At 34.8% G+C, this 21236-nt stretch overlaps 1 protein-coding gene across 12 annotated transcripts in view; it reads left to right on the top strand.

Annotated features, from left to right (window-relative positions):
• NFIB (nuclear factor I B) overlaps nt 1-21236 on the top strand; it is a 301210-nt gene that overhangs the window by 262979 nt on the left and 16995 nt on the right. For 3 of the 12 annotated variants that reach the window (XM_019664413.1, XM_019664415.1, XM_019664418.1), the window contains exons 8-11: nt 713-897; nt 4937-5102; nt 8118-8200; nt 18084-18172. In XM_019664413.1, coding sequence (XP_019519958.1) covers nt 713-897; nt 4937-5102; nt 8118-8200; nt 18084-18172 — 523 coding nt within the window. The remainder of the gene's footprint in view (nt 1-712; nt 898-4936; nt 5103-8117; nt 8201-18083; nt 18173-21236) is intronic. The other 9 variants (XM_019664414.1, XM_019664416.1, XM_019664425.1 and 6 more) reach the window with 5 other exon arrangements.

Below are 21236 nucleotides of genomic sequence, written 5' to 3' on the forward strand. Positions count from 1 at the left end.
AATTCACATTTCTGTGGGTTTTATTCTTGATCTTATCTTAATAGCTTTTAAGTTACGTGTAGTAAAAGTTTGAGTAGGAAGAAAAATAGTTCAAGAGTAGAGCTTTGTTTGGTTATGAAAGGAACATTTTTATCAGAAGAAAGAGTTTCCAGGCTCTGTGTTCAAATGTTCATAAGCATTTGTACAGTGATCACTTAGGACACTATTGTTTATTAGTTATCAGCTTCTACTCTAACCAACTACCAGCTAGGATGTATAGAGAAATTATTTATTTGAAATTGGATTACACTTCTATTTTGAATTTTGGTAGAAAATTGTGGGTCCCCAGCTCTCTAATTAATGATGCAACTTGGTCTGTCTGGACTCACAAGACAAGGACTTTCCAATCAAAGAATGTGTTTTGATGGGGAATAACTTTGCTTAATGTTTTATGAAACATTGGCTTAACCTGTGAAAGAGAAACCTTTTTTTTACTCATTCATAGATCTTGAAAGCAAGATTGATAGTGCCCTAGAGTGGGTTGTATCTGCGTGTGCTTAGCTTTACTGGCATTGAGAATAAAAGACTAACTGCTATTTTAGGAGAGTTTAGTTATATTGTGGGGGAAAAAATGAACAGCTTTCGGTATAGGTTCACAGCTTTCTTTAGGATCAGAATGGAGCATTAAGGAAAACAGCTAACGAGTCGATCTTTCCTTCTCTGTCTTCTGCAGTCATCTCAACTCGAACTCCACCTCCGCCCTCACCGTTGCCATTTCCAACACAAGCTATTCTTCCTCCAGCCCCATCGAGCTACTTTTCTCATCCAACAATCAGATATCCTCCCCACCTGAATCCTCAGGATACTCTGAAGAACTATGTACCTTCTTATGACCCATCCAGTCCGCAGACCAGCCAGGTAAAAATGAGAGCGAAAATAAGATTAGAGCCTAAGGGAGATGGAGCAGGTCTAACTCTCAGACACGGAGCGTACGCAGACAGTATGTCTGGCAGAACATCAAGCTTTTGAAATCCATCTTCAGGAAGTTTCTTGGTGATTCAATAAGTTTTTATGTAAAGGTGGCTGAATGACAGGTAGGAAGTGTGTTGCCCCAAAGGGGCACATTTGTGAAGATGTTTTTGGTTTGATGTGTTTGGGTTTTTATTGACTGAAGAGAAAGTTTATGCAGAAAGTACATTGACAAAAAAGCTCTGAGCTGGAGTTCACACCTCTGAAATACCTGGCTTGACACAGAGACAAAGTGCTTATTTCAGGCAGGAGCAAGGTATGCGCTAAAATAAACACACACAAAAGAACTTACAGTTGTATTTATAGGCTAACTATTAGGTATTAAAATAAGCTTTGGTAATGTAAACATTCTCAGTGTTTGATGACTACTTGAATATTCTTTGCACAGACATGACTATGTTGAATAATGAGTGACATTACCAGAAGTATCTTTTTTTTTTTTTGTAAACGTTGTGCAGTGGTTTTAGGGATTCATTGTATAAGTGTAGTGACTCATGTGTCTTTTTCACTCTCTAAACATGTGGTTTCTTCTATGGAGAGGTCGCTTCATAGGGGTTTGATATAAGAGGATTTTCCACAATCAAGTAGACAGTCTTTGTGCCAAAGCTGAGTCTATCGATAATCGTAAACATCCAAACTCTAGAATGTAATTCTGATCTTATGGTCTGGTATTTGCTTTACTGCTTTTCCTCCAAGACTCCTGATTATACCTGTTAATATTCTGAGGGATTTTTGTAAACATTCTGTTACTAATGCTGTTCAGCGACTAAAATGCCAGTAAATAGTATATGCATATTAATTTAGAATTAACCAGGAGAGATCGGGGGAAAAAACCCCCAAAAACCCTTCAGTCTTAATTTAAGTGTTAAAATGAATAAACTAGTCCTTTCTGAAGGTTTTATTTTGAATAACAACATGTCTAGCTCCATTTGGGTTGCTTACCTGTAGTTTTAGCTCCATTGACTAATAATACTAAGTACACCATTCTTAAACCTTGAATTTGAAGTTAAACTATTTGTATTTTAGAAGAAAATGTCCAAATGGTGTAGCACTTTAATGACTATAATACCACTTACCAAGTAAAACAGTGGGATCTCAGTACATCAGTTTAGAAATAAAATTTGCTGTCAGAGCATGGATTCAAGTCTCAAGTCCATAGAGCTTTCTGCTAGACTCAGCTGGGAACAGTGCACACAAGGTCTGATTTTAATTTGTGTAGAATTTCCATGAATAACAAAGTCTAATTAAGACATCCATTAAAAGTCCTTAACGTTAATTCAGTGTGGAAAATCTTAGAGTTCCATTGGATTTTTTTTTTAACTGATGTCTTAATTAGGCACTGTTAGGGGAAAAATTATGCAAATTAAAATCAGGCCCTCAGTGTTACGCATTTCTTTAATTATTCAGTGCTTGTTTTACGTATATTTTAATTTCTTTATAAGTGAAGAGGGCATATTAGGTGATAATCTGCCTATATTGTTCTCAGTTTTTCTTCATATTTTCAAGGTGAAGATCCAGCTTCTAAGTGAAGCATCTTACTCTCATCTCAATTAAAAAAAAAATCCCCTCTCAGGATTTTGATTAATAGGAGCAATGAACTAAGTAGGATAATCCTTTCCTAATGCTGTTCAACATCATCTTCAGATCAGATTTCTTTCTTTCCATATCTATGGTACAAAAGTTCATCTATTAACAGCATTAAACGAAAAGCTTTATAGTGTGGCTTCATCTGTTTGAACTAGAAGAAAACGGAAAAGAAATAACCCGCTCATTCTTGTGACCTTGAGTTTCAGAAAAATTGACTGTGTTGGCTTGGGAATTCTTCCTTTGTTGCTTTTATTATTATTTTTAAATGAAACATCTGTTGTTTCATGTCGATTCAATTCCAGTAGACACAGCTTGCAGAATATGCAAGGTAATAATATTCTGTCACAGCATTTCTTGACATTATTGTCATTCTTCTTCTGTCCCATGCTCTCAGGTAGGTACTGTCAAACTGTTTTGGGGAACACAGTATACAGAAATGCTTTACCACTACTGAGTGTACCACCAATGATAAAATGAGACTGGTCCTTTTTCTTGAATGAGAGGCATAAAGCAGTCTTTTGTAATGTTCACATAGTCCAAAGTTGATGGTGTACTTTAGAAACAAACTTTATCCTCTTGAAAGGAAAAATGGGTCTTTATAGTAAACTGCAGAGTTTTTGGAGGAACATTACATCTGCTTTAATTTTTAACTCCGCCTCAAAACCATTTGCATTTCAGAACCGGACTCTTGATATTCACCTTTTTTTGCTCTAAAAATGGGGAAAACATAAGCACTCGTTGACCTGTTGTCAACTGTTCCTTCCTAATATCCTCCAGCACTGCACTGATTTTGATTGTTAAGTCAAGCCATTGAGATGCCTTCTCCTCCCCATAGCAATTTGGAGATTAATTATATTGCTGCTGCACCAATTAGAGTGAGACAGTCATGCTATTTAATGGACTATTTTAAACAAAATTAGTTTAAAGATATTACTCTCATAGGCTTCCGTAGAGGGAAACTCTAGTCAATTTTCCTGACATAAAGTTAAATACTTAAAATTACTCATGATGAATAGTCAGGATATTCAAGAAGTCCATTTTCTTTATAGAGTAAATAACGTGTCCTCTGAGGAACCCAACCAAAGCCTTAGTTCATGTCTCTAAGTTACAGTATTTAAGTGTTATTAGCTGTTCCTCTTTTTCTCTAAAGCAATGTCTGCTTGTAACTCCTGTGCAGGTATTTAGATAAATATTCTGCTCCATTGCTTCTTTGCTTTTAGCAGTGCTGATTATAAAGACTAAATATTCGTGGAGAATACCCTCATAGCCAATTGTTATGTACACCATGCAGCGGAGAATTCCAACATGAGTGTTAATTAAAAATAGCATTCTCTGTCTAGAAAAATACGTTCCAGTATTTCTTCAAACAATGTGCCCTTAGGATTTTGTCTCCTACCACGGATACTATTTTTGTACCCAGAGCTAAAACACAGATAGTAATATCTTCTCTATCATCGCCCAGGGGATTTTTCTCAGTTAATTTCCACAAACGTCAACAATAAATGTTTTGTGTAACTCTCCACGCCCAACAATGCAAGAGTAACTCATATAACAGAGTATATTTGATTGCCCTCTGCTTGACTACAGCACGTTTTAATTTACTTTGGAAATCTTTTATTTGTAGGTGGAAGGTCAGACTTAGTTCAGCATTTTATATTATATTGTGTGAATCTGAAGTTCTAAATGCTTTAAATATTATTCTATCTGCTTATATTAGTAAATCGTCAAAAGTTGAGTGGAGCTCCTAGGATCTAAATTGCCTCATGCGTGTGTCTGAGTGTACCTGTGTGTGAGTGAGAGTAGAGGTTTTGTGTGCAGAATGGGCCTTGAGTATAAATGATGGAAATTATGGTTTGATGTGTTTGATTGCCTAGATATTCTTGTCCCCTTGTGTCAGTGAAATCATCGTTTAGGTGAAAACTGTTTTCTGAAAGCCCAAGCTGACTCATGGTAGACCATGAAGAGCAGGAAAGAAACACTGGTTCTAATTCTCACTTGCTCAGCCGGGACTTCCATTTTAGCTTTGGGCTAAGCATTTAAGTCTGCACTTGAGCTTTCTGGCCTCCTAAATGAAAGGATCAGTTCTACCTGGCTCTGGGGTGTTGTAAAGAAGAGTGAACCTATATAAAGTGTGGTGAAGGCGAAGACTTTCTTGGAAATGCTGCTGCTTTGTATGACGACTAACCATGGGTTGACCTCTCTGACTCAGACCTGAGAGGGGCTGTGTGGCGGTGACACACCGTGTGCAGGGTCCATCTGGCCGTGTGTGCTAAGTGGAGTTGTTGGACAAGATGACTGCCTTTTGGATTGCTTCACCCGGCATTCTGTTTTTGTTTTGTAGCCTAACAGCAGTGGTCAAGTAGTAGGGAAAGTGCCTGGCCATTTCACTCCTGTCTTGGCACCCTCTCCCCATCCCAGTGCAGTGCGACCTGTGACCCTGACCATGACAGATACTAAACCCATCACTACATCCACTGAAGGTGAGGCAGCTTCACCTACAGCAACCAGTAAGTATTTCTGTAGGAAATGAGAAATGTCCATCAAAGGCACCATTGGATATCTGATCCAAGGTGGAAAACACGGCAATTTGTCCAGCTACCCAACCAGATGGAGATTTCTCATTTATGTGGAACTGGCAGGCATGTATGTGGCCTGGCTCTCACAGGCTCTCTCTTATCAAATTCAATCAGTGCATCATATTTGAAAAGGGAGAAGCTTAATTGTTTGAGTAAACAGCTATAACAAAAATCATAAGTCATGCCTGCTTGTTCAAGGTATACATCGAAAAATGCACTGAATATTCAACATAACACAGCGCACAAGGTTTTTATATTACCCAAAGAGAGATCAGATCATTGTTACTTAGTGGAACATTCCTATAGGAATCAGTTCCCTTCACAAGGCAGACTGAATCAGTGCCTCCTCTGTAAGATAATTGCATGTTTACATGACTGTAGGTTTTGTCATTGTGAGAAACAGTCACACAGCGGTGAAGGCAGAAGACATCTCAAAGCTAAGTATTAGGCACATGTCAGTTACCTGCACTTCCTTAAGTCTTCCACTTAAAAATTTTTTTAAAAATTATTTTGCCTATCATAGTACATCAGATACTATGCTTTTGATCATATGGCCATAACACTTTAAATGTCAAGATTTCGCTAGTAAACTTACACATCACATACCAACAACTCAAATGGGTTCCTTCTTCGTTTAGAATACTCATAAGTACACAGGGAACTAGTACACAGTTTTTTCATTTGGCTTCATCCAAACTACCAGCTCCCTAGAACTGGATCTGGTGTGCACAGATTGGTAGAGTTGAATAAATAAAGTCTCAGGCCAGAGGAATTAGCATGCTCTTCGTCAATTACACATACCATACCTTAAATTCAGAGCGTCTGTTTTCTTACCTAGAGCGAGAAAACCCCCATGGTCTGGAGATTCCTATGTGAACTTACACAGCCAGTCAGAACCACCACTGGCTCTTTCTTTTTCTGCCATTAGAAAGATGCTCTTTTTTTGTGTGTGTGTGTGGCTTCTGAAAACCTAGGAGGGAACCCTACAAGAAAAAAAAAACAATACTTTGAGTGTACAGTGAATTCAGCATTTCTTACTCAAAATTCATGAGGCCTCAGAGACTAAGACCATAGAGGCTTGTAATTCTCATCAGTAGTCATTAAATGCTTAATAAATGGATCGTCGATAGAGGGTCCTACACTAATGAACACTGTCTTGAATGGATGAGACTTAGTCAAGGAAAACTAAAAATTATTTTGCTCTAAAGATTAGCTATGTACGTTACAGTCACTAAAATACTACATCCAGATTTTGGAAGTGGATGTCTTGGCATCTTTGAAGAAGCAAGTCAGCAATTTAAATAAAGGAAAACAGCAAAATGATCACAGCTGACTTATGGGAGTAGAGTCAGCCTGCTTGCCTGCCAATGAATTGTTCTTACATGCACATACACATTGATCAAAAAGGGACCTGACCTAACAGAATTACAAAATATTCAAAAGATGGCTGCCTCAGTTCATTTTTCCACTCTTGAAGTAAAGAAATATAGTGAGTCATTTTTCTTTTCTAGAAGCACACTCGTAGCTCCAGCTTCATAGGCACAACTGACAATGAGAAATTGGTCACTGAATTGGTAAGTCAGTACAGTGAAAGATAACACAGAGGCCATGGAAACCTTTTTCTCATACTTGAAAAGAGTCAGTAGCACAGGCTTGGTGCCCGGTCTGTAAGAGTGAGGCTCTTCTCAAGCTGTCCATGCTGTGCATTGAATTCCAGAAGCCTGGAGATTGAGTAGGGGCCATTGGTTGCATATGGTAGCCCTTGCATGGGCCCTTTATTCAGGAATAATTAAAAGGTGAATTGTGAGCATCTTCGCTGTCTTAAAAAGGTGACCTAAGAAAGCCTCACAGTAGATCAAGTTCTGCAGTCCTTCAAATGAACATGGCAGAATTAATTTATTGGTTTTTAAAAAGCCTTTAAAAAATTAATGTCCTGATTCCTCATTAATCTGATGGTTTTAAACCAAACATTTTAGTTTTTTTTTCAGACGTATAAATAGAACATAAATGGTAAAAATGTAGTTCTGTTTATTTCAGCATGGAGCAATGGGATTGCTTAGGGCTGAGAAGACACATTAGTTGTGAAAACAAACAAAATTCTTTAGGAATAGGGAGATGTTTTTAAAAAAAATTCGCTCTGTACCAAAAAGCACCTGTACAAAGAATCCTTGCAAGTCGAGACTAATAATTTAAAGAGTATTCACTGCATCTTTTTCCTTACCTGGCAGCCATGTTTTCTAAAAGGTGCCATCAACTCCCTGGGCCATTTACAAGAAACTGACCTTTTGTGCTTATGGAAAACATTGTTTTTTTTCCCCAAAAAACATTTCTATCCAACTTAAGGTCATTTTCACATTAAATAAAATACTGAGCTAATTTGTTCTCTATGGTACAATAAAAGTAGGCTTCTCCTTCATGTTAGTAACATCAGATTTTCTTTAACAAGACTTAAGTAAGACATTTTCATCCTGCATCATCAAGCACATTTGTTTAAAGCCAATCATTGAAAGCTTTCACTTTTGCCTGACAGACTTTCAGTCTGCTTTTACATTTAGAACCACTGACCATCATTGATTATTCCATTATTAGACAATTAATATCTGCTAAAAAGGCACACCTAGGGAAAAGAGCCCTTCTTTTTGGCCAGTCTTTGGTACTCCTGCAAGACTAACTGGAGCACGTAAGTGTGAGATACCCCCACCAAATGATGGGATATGATTTACCAGATCGATTTCTGGGGAGGGGGATAGCTAGTTGATTTGCGGTCAACTACCATTTTTTTGGTGTCACTCAGCATTCACTCAGAAAAAAGAGAAGAAAAATAGACACACTTTTTTTTTTTTTTTTGGTTGCAAGTCCCACATCTCTGGGTTTCTTTTACATGGACAGGGTGTTCATTCTGATAGTTCACAATTTTTATCTTTGTTTTTGTTCTTCCTTAATCAGCCTACACAGCCTCAGGCACATCTCAAGCCAATCGATATGTGGGACTAAGTCCAAGAGACCCATCCTTCCTACATCAGCAACAGGTGGGCAAGTTTCACCCAGGTGTAATGGTGTAGCCGCGCTTTCGCACTGGTGCTTTTCTCCATGCTGCCTCTCAGATCTGGACTCAGAACGGGGCTCACGGGGCTTCTGAGAAAAACTTTGATTATTTCATTTTCCAAAATATTTTCTTATTTATCCTTTGTTTCTTGCCTCTCTGAACAGGGTTTCTCAAATTGGCGCAAGGCCTTTTCTGTCTCTTGCATATATCGATCACATTCGTGATCAACAGTATTTCAGCCAAAGAGTATTTTTCTCAGTCTTACTGGCTTTTGAGAACTGACTAGCCTATAGCTTCCAAAGACAAAAAATTGAGAACTGATTTAAAAGCCAATTAGAATAAAAGCAGTACACAATTTGTGTTTTTGAGCTCTTTCATATTTTCCAGATGTTTTACTCTCCATTTTGGTATTTCAGTCCAGGCAGATGAGTTATGAAGCTAAAATCTCAGGCGACACATCATTCCTGTTTTAATAGGTTTAAATTGGTTTACTGATTTCAGATGTGATAAAACACTTTTTTTGTTGTTCTGCTTTCTTACATCATTTATGTTTCAAGTAGCATTTTAAATTTCACATCTCATTAATGCTGTAAATTTAATGCAAATGAAGTGTTTACCCAGACTGTGAAAATATACAGCCAGGATTAATGGTGGCTTATAAACAAATTAGCCACAGTCAAAAGCATGGACCATACCAATACAGAAATCCCACGATCCTAGTTACAGGATGACAGAAATAATTCTAACTACTTCAGAATTTAAATATATTTTATGATGCATATGTTTGCTGTGCTCAAGTTTTGATAGCAGAGCAGTTTGAAATTAGCGGTGTGCAAAATATAGGGAGAAATAGTCTATAATGAATGAGAAAGAGCTAGTATTAACTAACTTGCTCTTCTTTTATAATCTATGTTGTATGTGCTTATGTGTGAGTGTTTACATACTCGTATGTAGTAAGCCTACATAGGTACTCAGGCCAGCTTCTTTTGTTCTAGACTTATCCACCTAGTTTATGCTTATTGTTCCAATCTTAACTGTGCTGCGTGTGGAATTCCTGAATCCTGCCCAGTTGCAGACCAAGGTGGCAGACTGCATATATTAAAGGTCACCCCATGCAGAGTTCAGAGAAAAATCATAAAGATGATCGCTTATTCAAGATACTTGACGTTTTGCCAGGTTTCAAAAAAGCAAAACAAAACAAAACAAAAGAGTGAAAACTAACTGAAAACATCTGTACACAGTTATGAAAATACCAAGTAATAATTAGTGGTTTTGCCAGTCATTGGCTTTTCAACATAATTCTCTGGAATGTTGCTTTTTTCACCTCTAAAATTGCTATAATATGAAATGTGTTATAATTACTATAATATGGTTCTATTTGACAAATGTATATGTTCATTGTGTTTTTTAAAATATGCAGGATTTATAGTTTTAGAAACTTGTTCTTTTAAAAATTGTTCCACGTATTTTCATAAATATTTTTGTCATGGGTTTTGCATTATTCTTTATGACACATCTCTAATTTCCAGTTAATTTTTAATTCATAGAAACATGCCTCCTTTATTTAAACCTTTAGCCCCAAACAGAATCAGAATATTATACCCAGTTCCATGTATTTAGACATAATCTCCCCTCCCCCGCCCTAATCTATGGAAGCTTTAATTTTTTTTATTTATCATTTATGACTAACATTAGAGCCCCATGTAATTATCCCACAAATTCATTATATAAAAGTTACTTCTGTCACATATCTAATGCTTAATCAAGGAAACTTAGCAAGCATCATGAAAACGTGAGTCTTAATGTAGAGTTCTGAGCATATTTCAGTTGAAAAATATGTACACATGTATATGAATTGCAGAAATTTTTTCATCAAGGACCACCACTTGCTTTTTAAGTGGACAGTGTCAAGTAGGACCCCTTACAATATAAATATGATTTGTTTCATCAAATGCAGTTTATACTTATGGAATATATTATGTGTGTTGATCCTTAGAAGAAGAAAACCTATATAACTTCCTAACTAAAACCGTAATGTTGAATTTTAAATGCCATGCAGAAAGATCATTGGTCCTCTCTATAGTGAAAGAGTCCAACTTTTTGAATTGAAGAGGCCCAATACGCCAAATTCATAATGAGCTACAATTTTGAGGCATGCAGAAAATGAATGTGTATGCCTATCATACTATATATGTATATTACTAAACCAAGGCTCCAGTTAAAAAACTTGTTTTATCCTTTCAAATGTTAAAAGAATCATAGAGATGAAGTTTTATGTTTACTACCCAGGAACAGAGGGACAGAAATAGTCTAAATGACTTCAGTAGAGTAAAGGTTATTCTTTTCTACAGCAGAAATGAGATTGATTTACTATGTCCTTTCATTACTTTACAAAGATTTAAAAGAGACCACTCTTCTAGCAGCAGGTTCTAAATGCATTTGGTTTAAAGTACTCAATGATAAATGAAAAGGAAAATCAAGGGGTACATGAAATAAAGGTAATCAATCATTTTATATTACCTAGGAGAAATTCAAAATTAGAAAGGCAATGGTTTTAGTCTGAGAGGGTTCTTTTAAACATCCCCCATAGCCCTTAATATACATGACCTCTTAAGAATAAATATTGTCACCAGGTACATTCTTCAGTTCATTGGCGGCTGCTTTATAAAGATTTATCCTTTTAGGTTATGAAAAGTATTGATGTGCATTGCTGAGTGCTATTTTTCCTTAGAAAAGAACTTTAATACACCCTACATAAATTAGAGTTAACAATAAATTTTAAATTGTTGAATAATTTTGACTATCATAAAAATCTTTCCACAAAAATGACACTAAAGCAGAGCTTTCAATATAGTAATTTCCAACACACAAGGATACTGGCACTCTGAAACTCAGATGGAAAAATGTTAAAATTAACCGTGTGTTCCACTTGTAAGAGTAATATGTTCGTATTTGCAAATCTGAATACTAAAAGTATATGCTACTGTACCCATTAACTTGGTACCCACACAGTTGTTAATAATCATACATCTCCATGTTCCTTTTTATAATGGTTATTACTGATTAAAACTGGTTGCTGACTGCCTTGAAATACTAGTTTATTTCCTGACACAGGAATTTCACCTGTCATTTGCGATATCTCAAATACGATATTTCATTTGAGTCTAAAAAATAAAATCACATGATCACGAAGACTATTTCAAAAAGATTCATATAAACCAGTTAATAATTTGCCATTGAAAACAATTCTCTCTAATTAGCCATAATAATCAGCTCGTGTCAGCTGATCAGGACTTTAAAAATTTCCTTTATCTCCTAACACAATCTTGAGTATTATTCAAGGTCTGGAACTAGACTGTCTTTGGGACAATTATCTTAGTGAATGCACCCGCTATTGGCATGGGGGACATGAAAATCAGAACCTCAATTGGAGCTTCAGTCTTCTTTAATTTTTCTGTTGGAAGATGGTGTGGTGGCTTGAAGAACTCGTGGATCCTGCTTTGGCAAACAGAACGCTTTAGTCTGCTGAGAAATGTCTTTTTATGATTTGGAACTTTTTCAGAAGTGTTAATGACCTCCTCTCTGGCATAACTTCACAGAGGTTTAGTAAAATGCAGTGTTTCCTTTCCTCCTTACGCCTCATGCACACCCTGTGCACACTCATTGTGACAGGCAGTGAAGGAACTACATGTCCCCAGTTTTGTCTCTCTGAGAAAAGGGGAGCTATAGAGCAGAGTGATGGGTGTTGCTCAGAAAATACAGAAATTATTTTATAATCCAGTCTCACAATTTTAGTATAAATGGCAGATAGGAGACAACTGACTCGAATCAGCACCAGTTCCTTATCTGGCCAACCTCAATAGTGAATTTGCTAAATTGAAGTACTTCTTTCTTTGCTCTTATAGAAAGTTTGATAATCTAAGAGGGTCTAGTTAACTTTATATCACCATTTTATTTGAGTGTAAGATCGTAATAAAAATATAAATCCCTACTATTATATACTAACACAACATATAAAAAAGAAAACCCTTATTACAAGTTGGAAATACAAGTGTGTAGCTAAGTAAACTTCTTGTTTGGAAGTAAAACATCGCTATTTGAACCAGCTATTGAAAGGCATATTAACCTTTGATGTTTGAGTTGAGATTGTAGATGGAACAAATGGGAGATGACTTTTGCCTTCCCTATGTGAGACAATAAAGTTAAGTAAGCCCTAGTTTATAAGATACAAGGTTTAGCTTCATAATCTCAAAACTATAATTTCCTGACTTTATATACTACTATTATTATTAGAACTAATGAATGAATGGCCTGATCAACTCAGGTCGTCGCATTACTGATCACAATTGCATGGATTTGATTGGTGCCTGAGCTTCAGCATGTCACATCTCTTGCATGACTATATAATGCTACTGTTTCAGTTTTAATTACTGGACTACGTTATATCAAAATATTTTTAAACACTTTTCTTGATATAATTTTGAAACTAGAATTTGAAAGTACTTTTCATTATTCTGAAAATTTCTGTTACACCAAGTGTCCTTTTAAAGAAATTGCCTCTGTAGGGTTTTTTTAAATTAAGATATTCATTGAAATCTCGTTAGAATATTTGTCCTGGCAAATGAAATGGCAAAGTCAAAGCTAGGTACATTAAAACCACTGGAAAGGTAGTTTTTTTTATTAGAGGCAAGCAATTGAAATGACACAAGTGGACTATCAACAAACTTTTCAATGAAGCCAGGAAGCAGGCTATCAACACTTGTGCTGTTCTTATTGTGTCTGTTATCATAATTGACAGCTTGACGCAAAACCCTATCATATGACTCCTGGGTAGGTATGTAAGTGGATAAGAGGTCACTTTTCACATATGCTGGTTGGAAAGGAAACACATTTAAAGGAAGTTTCAAGTCAAAATAATGGCTATGCAAATGTTTAGCTTTTAGACTAGTTCTTAAATTAAAAAACAAACAAAAAAACAACCTTCCATTCGTTTATATAGTAACTTATTTTTACTGATTATCAAGTAGTTGTAATTAATGAAAAAATAAAATTGTGTTTCCTGAAACCTTAAATTTCAACCAACAAAGTCACAAGGGAAAAAAATTATCTTCTTTACTGAAAATATTAACTTGAAAAGATCTGAGTTGAATCAGGGAAGTAGAGGAAATTTTGAAGGTTATAATTATGGACATTGTAGCTTTGAATTTTCTTGTGCTGTGCATGAAGGGTAGGGTAGGAAAAGAACAATGACAGGCAAACTGGTGTCCTGGGTGAGAACCAGGGATTAGGAGTCAGGAGGTTAGACACGAACAAAACATGTCTAACCTTGGATAAGTGCCTAAACCTTGCTGTCCTGTATCCTTATTTTGGAAAGGAAAATGAAGAGGTTGAACTATCCAATCTTTTAGTTCCACTGAAACCTTAAACTTTACAAGGTAAAGTAGCCTCTATCTAAAAAACAACAACAAAAAATCTTTTCATTTTCTAATACTTAAATGATTTATGGTCAGTAATGTTTAATTAGTTCATGGACTATGCATACCCATTCCACTTCTACCATGCTAATTAAATTAAACATCAAGAAGCATGGGTTTCAGAAATTGACATCAGAAGTAACTATAAGGTACCAGGGTAATCTTAAATATTGTTTTTTTAAAAATATGTGTTATAGGTCCCACATTGAACATAATTTTATCCTGACCATTTTGTTTGGTTAGTAGGGCTACATCCTATTCGTTCAGAGGCCATTTTATTTGCTCCGTGGCAAATAATAATAGTAATAAAATAGAATTCTACTAATGTAAGAGTTAAGAGGAAGTATGAATATTGGAGTGTTAATCTTTTTTTAAGTAATACCCCCCCCCAAAAAGAAAGCAAACACCTCTACCTCTAAAAATCTGTTCCCTTGAGGCTATCTAGAGAAATGAAGAAATCTAAGAGAACATAAAACACATCTTTCAAGATATTCCCTTGAGGTAAACTTAAAAAAAAACAACATTAAAAAAAAGTGAAAAGGTAAAATGCCTGTGTTGATTATGCTGTTTACAGTTTAATGATTTATTGGTTCAATTGAGAGCCATTGTCATCATGAGGGACTGTTAGTGCATCAGACTGTGCTGAGTCTAGCAAAGTAGAACGTTTTGCTTACCTTCTCTCTTTTGTTCCAAAGCTAATTGCTAAACATTTAACCAAAAACCCCCACCCTGTTTATAACAATGGAGGGCCCTCATTTGAATAAAGGAACTTATTCTGAAGTCACGAGCAATATTGCTTCTTGATGGTCATCAGCTACCTGCATGAATATTTGAGTGCAGTGTAGGACAGGATAGTGATCCAAATCCTAGGTGTTTCCGCTTGTGCAGTTTTTTAAAGGAACTGCATGGTTCCCCATCCCTGTTTTTCTGAAACAATCTCATTCAAGTAGGGAGAGGAACAAGATTCTCACTCCAGAGACTTTAGGGAACTCCATTCATCCTAAGACCATATGCATTGAAATCTTGATCGCTTCTCTCTTGGCTGTTTGGACTATTTCATTCAACCTTACCCTTTTACTCAGCTCCTTTGGAGAAGAATCTTACTTCCTTATTTCACCTTTTGTTTGTTTTTGGAATTCTGGGCATAAATTGTTTCAATATAAATTTTACCTTAATTTTCTAGACAATCTAGTTTCATATTAGTATGTACATATAAATTAAAGAGTTAAAATGACTTGTATGAACGTGCATTTCTGGAAGGATATGCATATGATCAGGTCTGTCTATATTGTTACAAATTTAAGAATTGCTGATCACCTACACATACAAACACAAAAGTTGAACAGACTGAATTTCTAAGCTAATCTGTACCTGGTGTTTTAAGTTTGATTGCTATTAGGGGAAAAAGTAATTTCTTAATTTTTGAGGGAAAATACTTGAAAAAAAATCACGAGTTATTGAAGTTTAAGTACTACTTAAAATTAAGGTTTTAAAATTTAATTTAAAAATAAATTGATAGCCAAATATTATAACACTGACTCACAAGACAGAAACTGAGGAATCGTCACACCAACCTCAAATAACATTGTCACCTGTTATTTTAAAGTTATTTAAAGCCTTCTGTAAAATTCTTTTTGTTAGGAATACTGTATTATACTAATATCAAAATTATTTAACATGCCCCCAAAGAAGCTTAAATAGTATTAACCTTTCATCACATAGAATTTGTTCAAAATTTGCTGAGTCAGGACTATCTTGATCAAACAAGAGTCTTAGGAATTGATTTTATTAGGAATTAGTTTCATGGACATCTTAGGTGAATAGGTGGTTTCTATTTTAATTTTTTGTTTCCCCTACTCACACTGTCACCTTTAGATTTTCACTTTATCAGGAGGTTTATTAATTCAAAGATGCTTTATGCAAAAGAAGCTTAATTAATACATTTTTAAATAAACATGAAGAGTGAGGCTCTTGTTGAAGTCACCTAGTTTAAGTAAGTTTTAACATATAAGCATATATAAACATGTGTCCTCAGAAATTTGTGAAAATGTTGATAATGCTAGCCCACAAGCTAAGAAATTAATTTAAATTACATTTTATATTTTCAGTAACTGAAAGGAAATTAATTCTATACTAATTAATATCCTGCCAATTTCTTTGACATTAAATTATTATTATATATATTCAGTGGTCATTTTGTATGTATTTAAGCATATTTTTTGTTTGGGAGAAAATATTTCTATTGTATGTATCTGAAAGATAGATGAAAATGAATGGCTGTAGTCAGGTTTAACCCCTTTGAGACTACTCTTAGGAAAGAAACGTCCAAAAATCCATTGATTTTTAAGTGTTCCACATGTGTCCGAACATAACCCACTTGATATTTTTTTGGATGGAAAACAAGTAAACAAACAAAAAATTAGCAACATGAATGACAAAATATGAGCAATTTATATATGCATTTTTCCAAGAAGACATACAGTTCCTTCAGTTGTCTGTGGGACTACAAACCAATCAAGGAGTGATATTTAGGTTTACCTGGCTTTGTGAAAGTGTCTTCTTCTGTAGTCTAATCTGACAGCCCCACAGAAACTAGCCTGAAGTTAATAATTAGCAGAATTATCATGGGCTATGCCTAAATCCATCTCTCCCTTCTTGAGAATGTTTAATTGAATCAAAGCTAGAATTTTCATTGACTAGAGCAGAATCAGTAAGAGGCCCCTAAGGTGTAATCTTTATACAAAATCAAGTTTTTTGAATTGTTTTTAGATTATTTTCATAGTACTACTTTAAAAAAAATGTATTTTGAAGCAGACAACTGGCTTACTGATACTGCAGAAAAACAATTTCAGATTGCCTCATCACATTGCATTTGTGATTAAATGATCAATTTTGAGAACCTTTAAAAAAATCTTGCCATAAAAAAATAGCTTATCATCTATTTGATTTAAAAGAATCAAGTGTGCATTTTCTTCTTTATACAAGTATTATGATCCATTTTAATATTTTTCATTCTAATTTAGTTTATAGACTTATGACTTCTTTATGACATATATCTTGAAAAGAATGTACATATCTATGAATCCATTTATCTACCTATTTATCTGTTTATCTACATTAAGGGATTTTTTCAGTTCTTTAAATTTCAAAATTACTTTTACCTGAAATATCAATATAATTAAAACGATGTATTAGAAATTTTAGGAGGCATTTTTGGATCCTCATAGACTGTTGAAAAACAAACAAAAACTATGATTCTAAAACTCCAGAATTGCTTTTAGTTGAGTAAGTAGAAATCAAGAGTCTAATAGGAAAAGTAAAGATTCTTAATAACTATTTTTTTTAGCCATAACATTATCAGAAAGGATTGAAATAACTTATCATAAGTTTAAAGGCACTTTGGCTCCAATCATCATCTTTTAGAAATTTTCACTGAAGAGCAGCAAACAAGGTTTAGTGGATTGCCAAAAGTCATCTTTTCAATGCAAGATGCAGTTAATTTGCAACATGGCTATCTAAAGATTAAAAACCATGATTTCCTAGTGTTTTTCCCCCCAAAGCCAGATAAGTTTACTTTCTTAAGCATAAAAATAAGCAATATATCTTTTCAATAAATCTGCTAGCACTGTAGGGCAGCTGTTAACCAAACAGAACTGGATAGGGTTACTTGAACAATCTCGGAAGGGCAGAGCTGATGATTCGGAGATCTGGGAAGAATTTGTTTCAGCTTGTATTCAGTGCATTCCTCACTCTATTCAGATGTGGTAAACTATTTTAAATGCCATTACTCTGAGTTAAAACAAAAGTAGAAATTCTTATCAACTCTTTCTAAACGATGCCATTTTGAATCAAACAACATTAGTAAACATCTCAAACTGAATACCTTGATGCTTCTAAATATGTCAGGGACCATGTTTACAAGGTGGGGCCTTTCTCCTCTAAACTGCATGTCTTTTATGTTTTGCAAACTGCATGCTTACAGTTATTCTTTTACTCAGTGCAGATTATTTGGTATGTTGCATTTTTAAAAAAGCTTTTTTTATTTTCTTTCTAAAATATATCTCTCTATTGAATATTAACGTTTGCTTTTATTGCAGCTCAATTTGTACTCTAATAATGTCTAATTGTTATGTTCTAAGCACTTGTTTCTCTTGTATGCTTTAATTAATATAGAGAAGCATATTGCAATTGCTTTTTCTAAAAAAGAGCCTAGGAATTTTGCTTTTCAGAGTAAGGTTTTCTTTTTCTTTTTTTTTTTTCTTTTTTTTTAAGTTGCCTCTTGGGAAAGTAAGGATAATGCCATGTACAGTACTAGTTTGCATGTGTTCATTTAAATACTAAAAACTGTAGTACTGCTCGATCCATATCTGACTGCTAGGTTTCAATTGACAGCTGAGGATTTGTGACTGGACCATGAATCAAAACGGCAGGCATTTATACCCCAGTACCAGTGAGGATACATTGGGAATTACTTGGCAAAGGTAACATTTTAATTATTTCCAACCCTACACTTACACTTAAAAATTACATGAGCTGTAGTGTTTGTTTTTAACTAGCTTTATAGAAAATATATGTTAAAAATTTAGTTGTTTTGGCTATATCATCCCTCTTCCCCTACCCTCCTCCTTTATTTCTTATGTAAATGCAACTTCAAATTAATTTGGGGCTATAACATATGCTAATTAATCATTGGAATTTCTAAGTGCTGTAAAATGTTTTAAACAATTCATAATATTTTTCTTGAAGGGGGGGATTTTACACTTAGATTTTTAGGACCTGAAATATGAAATCAGCTTTAGGGAAGATTTTCCAACTATCTGAAGATAAAGCATTGGGCTTTTATATTATACATCTTCTCTTTTCAGCTCTTTCCTGGACTGCTAACTTTAAGCCATTTACTATTCATTTATTCCCCTGTCAGAGGGGAAAAGCTAGAAGAAAAATTTCAAATGAGTCAATTTAACTGTTGTTAGCAGCGCTCATAAATTTTGGAGTGGAAAGATTGTTGGAATCAATGGCTAAAGAGGGAATTTGGTTTAAATAAAGTTTTAACTTCTGTTTGTATGTTGATGTGAATCGTTGAGAACTGACTATCTGGTAGGCTGAGAAAATTATTCTAAAAGTTCATTTTCAAAACTAGTTCTGATATTGTCTTATATATCGGTGTTAGAGAGTAAGTAGTGCTGCATCAGCTTCTTATGTATTATTTTAATAAAGAACAAGTTGTGTCAAATTGACAAATTAAATAATTAAAATTCATGGTATAATCATATGTAATAAGAGATAAAAATTTACAGATGAGAGTGAGGTAATCCCATGAGGAGTTCACCCAAAGTAGAGCCAACATAATTTCCCAGGCCTGCTGTGATTGTAATCCTCTCTTTACTGAACATGCCTCTGTGAAAAGTACATACTCAGGTATCAGTTGTCAGTGGGCTGCCTATATCCATAATGCTTGATTATGGAGTTTAAAAGAATTAAATTAATAAAATGTCCATTTTGATGCAGGTAAAAACTAAGAAAATTAGTTGGACTCTGTTTTAAAAACTTGATGAGTTTTTATTAATTCACTACCTAAAATGAATACAATATGACTTTTCCCCTTTTTACAGGTTGGTATAACATCCACTTCAAAATGTATACATTTTTACATATTTTGATTTTTTTCTTCCCCAAGACACACATAATTCCTGCATTTGGAAAAAATACAATATATACTTATAAAAAAAAGAAGATAATCTCAATGAAAGCATCTTATATAAAGTCTTAATAATTAACACTCTTCAATGAAAATATCTTATTTACAATTGTCTTAAAAATTATTTTAAAATGAATTTAATTGGATTTGATAACACTCTGTTTGGAGTTAATTTTATTAAATAAATTCCCTATATGCCATACTTTGTTAGCAAAATGGCCCATGTCTGCATACCAATTCTACCGTTTATAAGAATTGCAAATTAGATGAAGTGCACTCGTGTTTTTAAATGTGGCTATAGCTGTGTAAACTTCCAAATCTGTGGATTAGTGATTGACATTTACTTATCTAAAACAGGACAGCACCTCTAAAGTCCATTAAAGCCAAATAAGGATATAAATTATTGGAGATTTAAAATATAATTGCACCTAGTTTCTAGTAATTTTTCAAAGAAAAAATTGACATCCCAGAAAGGAAAAGGTGAGTGGACAGTGAATCACCACAGAATGCATTGTATCAGAGTGAGTTAATATGATGACTAAACTCAGTTCTTAGGAGAACATTGTTCATGTTACAATCCTCTTCTTGGTGAAAAATTGGTGTAGTAAGCCGTTTCAGGTCATAATAAGTCAGAAAAAAATTCAGAATTCATTTAGCTAAGATGTCTCTCCCCCCCCCCCAAATAGTAAGTTTTTTATTAGTAGATAATGATATGTAGAACGGCCTTAATGCTTCAAAAAGCTTTTAAAAAGTCGCTTTTGGTTTGTTTCTTCCCTTTTTATCGTGATTCAAAAGGCACATAATTGAGAATGGCAGGCATCACGTTCATGCGTTCAACAGGTACTTACTAAGTCTCTGTGGTGGGCTGTCCCAAATGTTGTGTGAGTAATACAGATGCTCACAGTTCTTAAAATCTAAGTATTACATAGTTCAGAATAAAAACACTCAAATAAGAGAGCAATTTGTTTGCTTTGTTAGCTTTCAAAAATAGGTACAAGTGGAGTCCATGTTTGATCACACAAGTAGGCCATGCCTGTGGTACAACATATTCATACTTTGTTTATGGTTTATAGTTTGTGCCCTGTGGTTATTTATGAAACTATTAATGTTTTTTTTTCCTACAAAGGATATTGAAAAAGGAAATCATAAATGTCTGTAACACTACTACTTTTACAGCAGATTAACAGACATCTAAAATCTTCAGGGCACTGCTACAGCTTTAAAATTATCTGAATACATTGAAAAAAAATGAGGAAATGTAAATATATTCAACCAGAGGATTAAGTAGTTTGCCTTTGTCATAATGGAATAAAGAAAATATCAGGTTATTTTTGCTGTGGTTGTTGCTTTTTGTTTTTCACAAAAGGCAATCCCTGGACACTTTGTAGTAGAAAAACCAAAGAAGGTGTTTTGGTTTTGCTTTGTGTTTTGGCCTCACTTTGTTTTGTTTTAATTGTGTGTTGCCATTACTTTCCTTATACAATCACTTGCCATGGTCGCCCCCTTTTCTGCTTTATACCAATCCTCCTGTAGAGATGTTTCTGTGTGAAATGCAGCTCCTTTTTTGGGACTAAAAATGTCAGTGCTGAGGGAGCTGTGCAAGTATAATCAAAGCTGGAAGATTTCCTCCATTCCTCCATCCTTCTCCTTCCCAGTGCATCCCCTCTTCTCCGCTCCCCCCACCCCGCCAGACCCCGCTGCCCCCATGTATAAACATCCCCTTAGGAACCAAAGCTGACTCTTTTGGAAAGTTTTCACAGACTTATTAGGTTGCAACCCTGAAGGTGTTTTGTTGTTTTGACCTCAGAATTTTGTGAGTCTGTGTGTGTGTGTGTGTGTGTGTGTGT

This window comes from Hipposideros armiger, unplaced genomic scaffold (genome assembly GCF_001890085.2).
Source record: "Hipposideros armiger isolate ML-2016 unplaced genomic scaffold, ASM189008v1 scaffold_422, whole genome shotgun sequence".
Classification (NCBI taxonomy): Eukaryota; Metazoa; Chordata; class Mammalia; order Chiroptera; family Hipposideridae; genus Hipposideros; species Hipposideros armiger.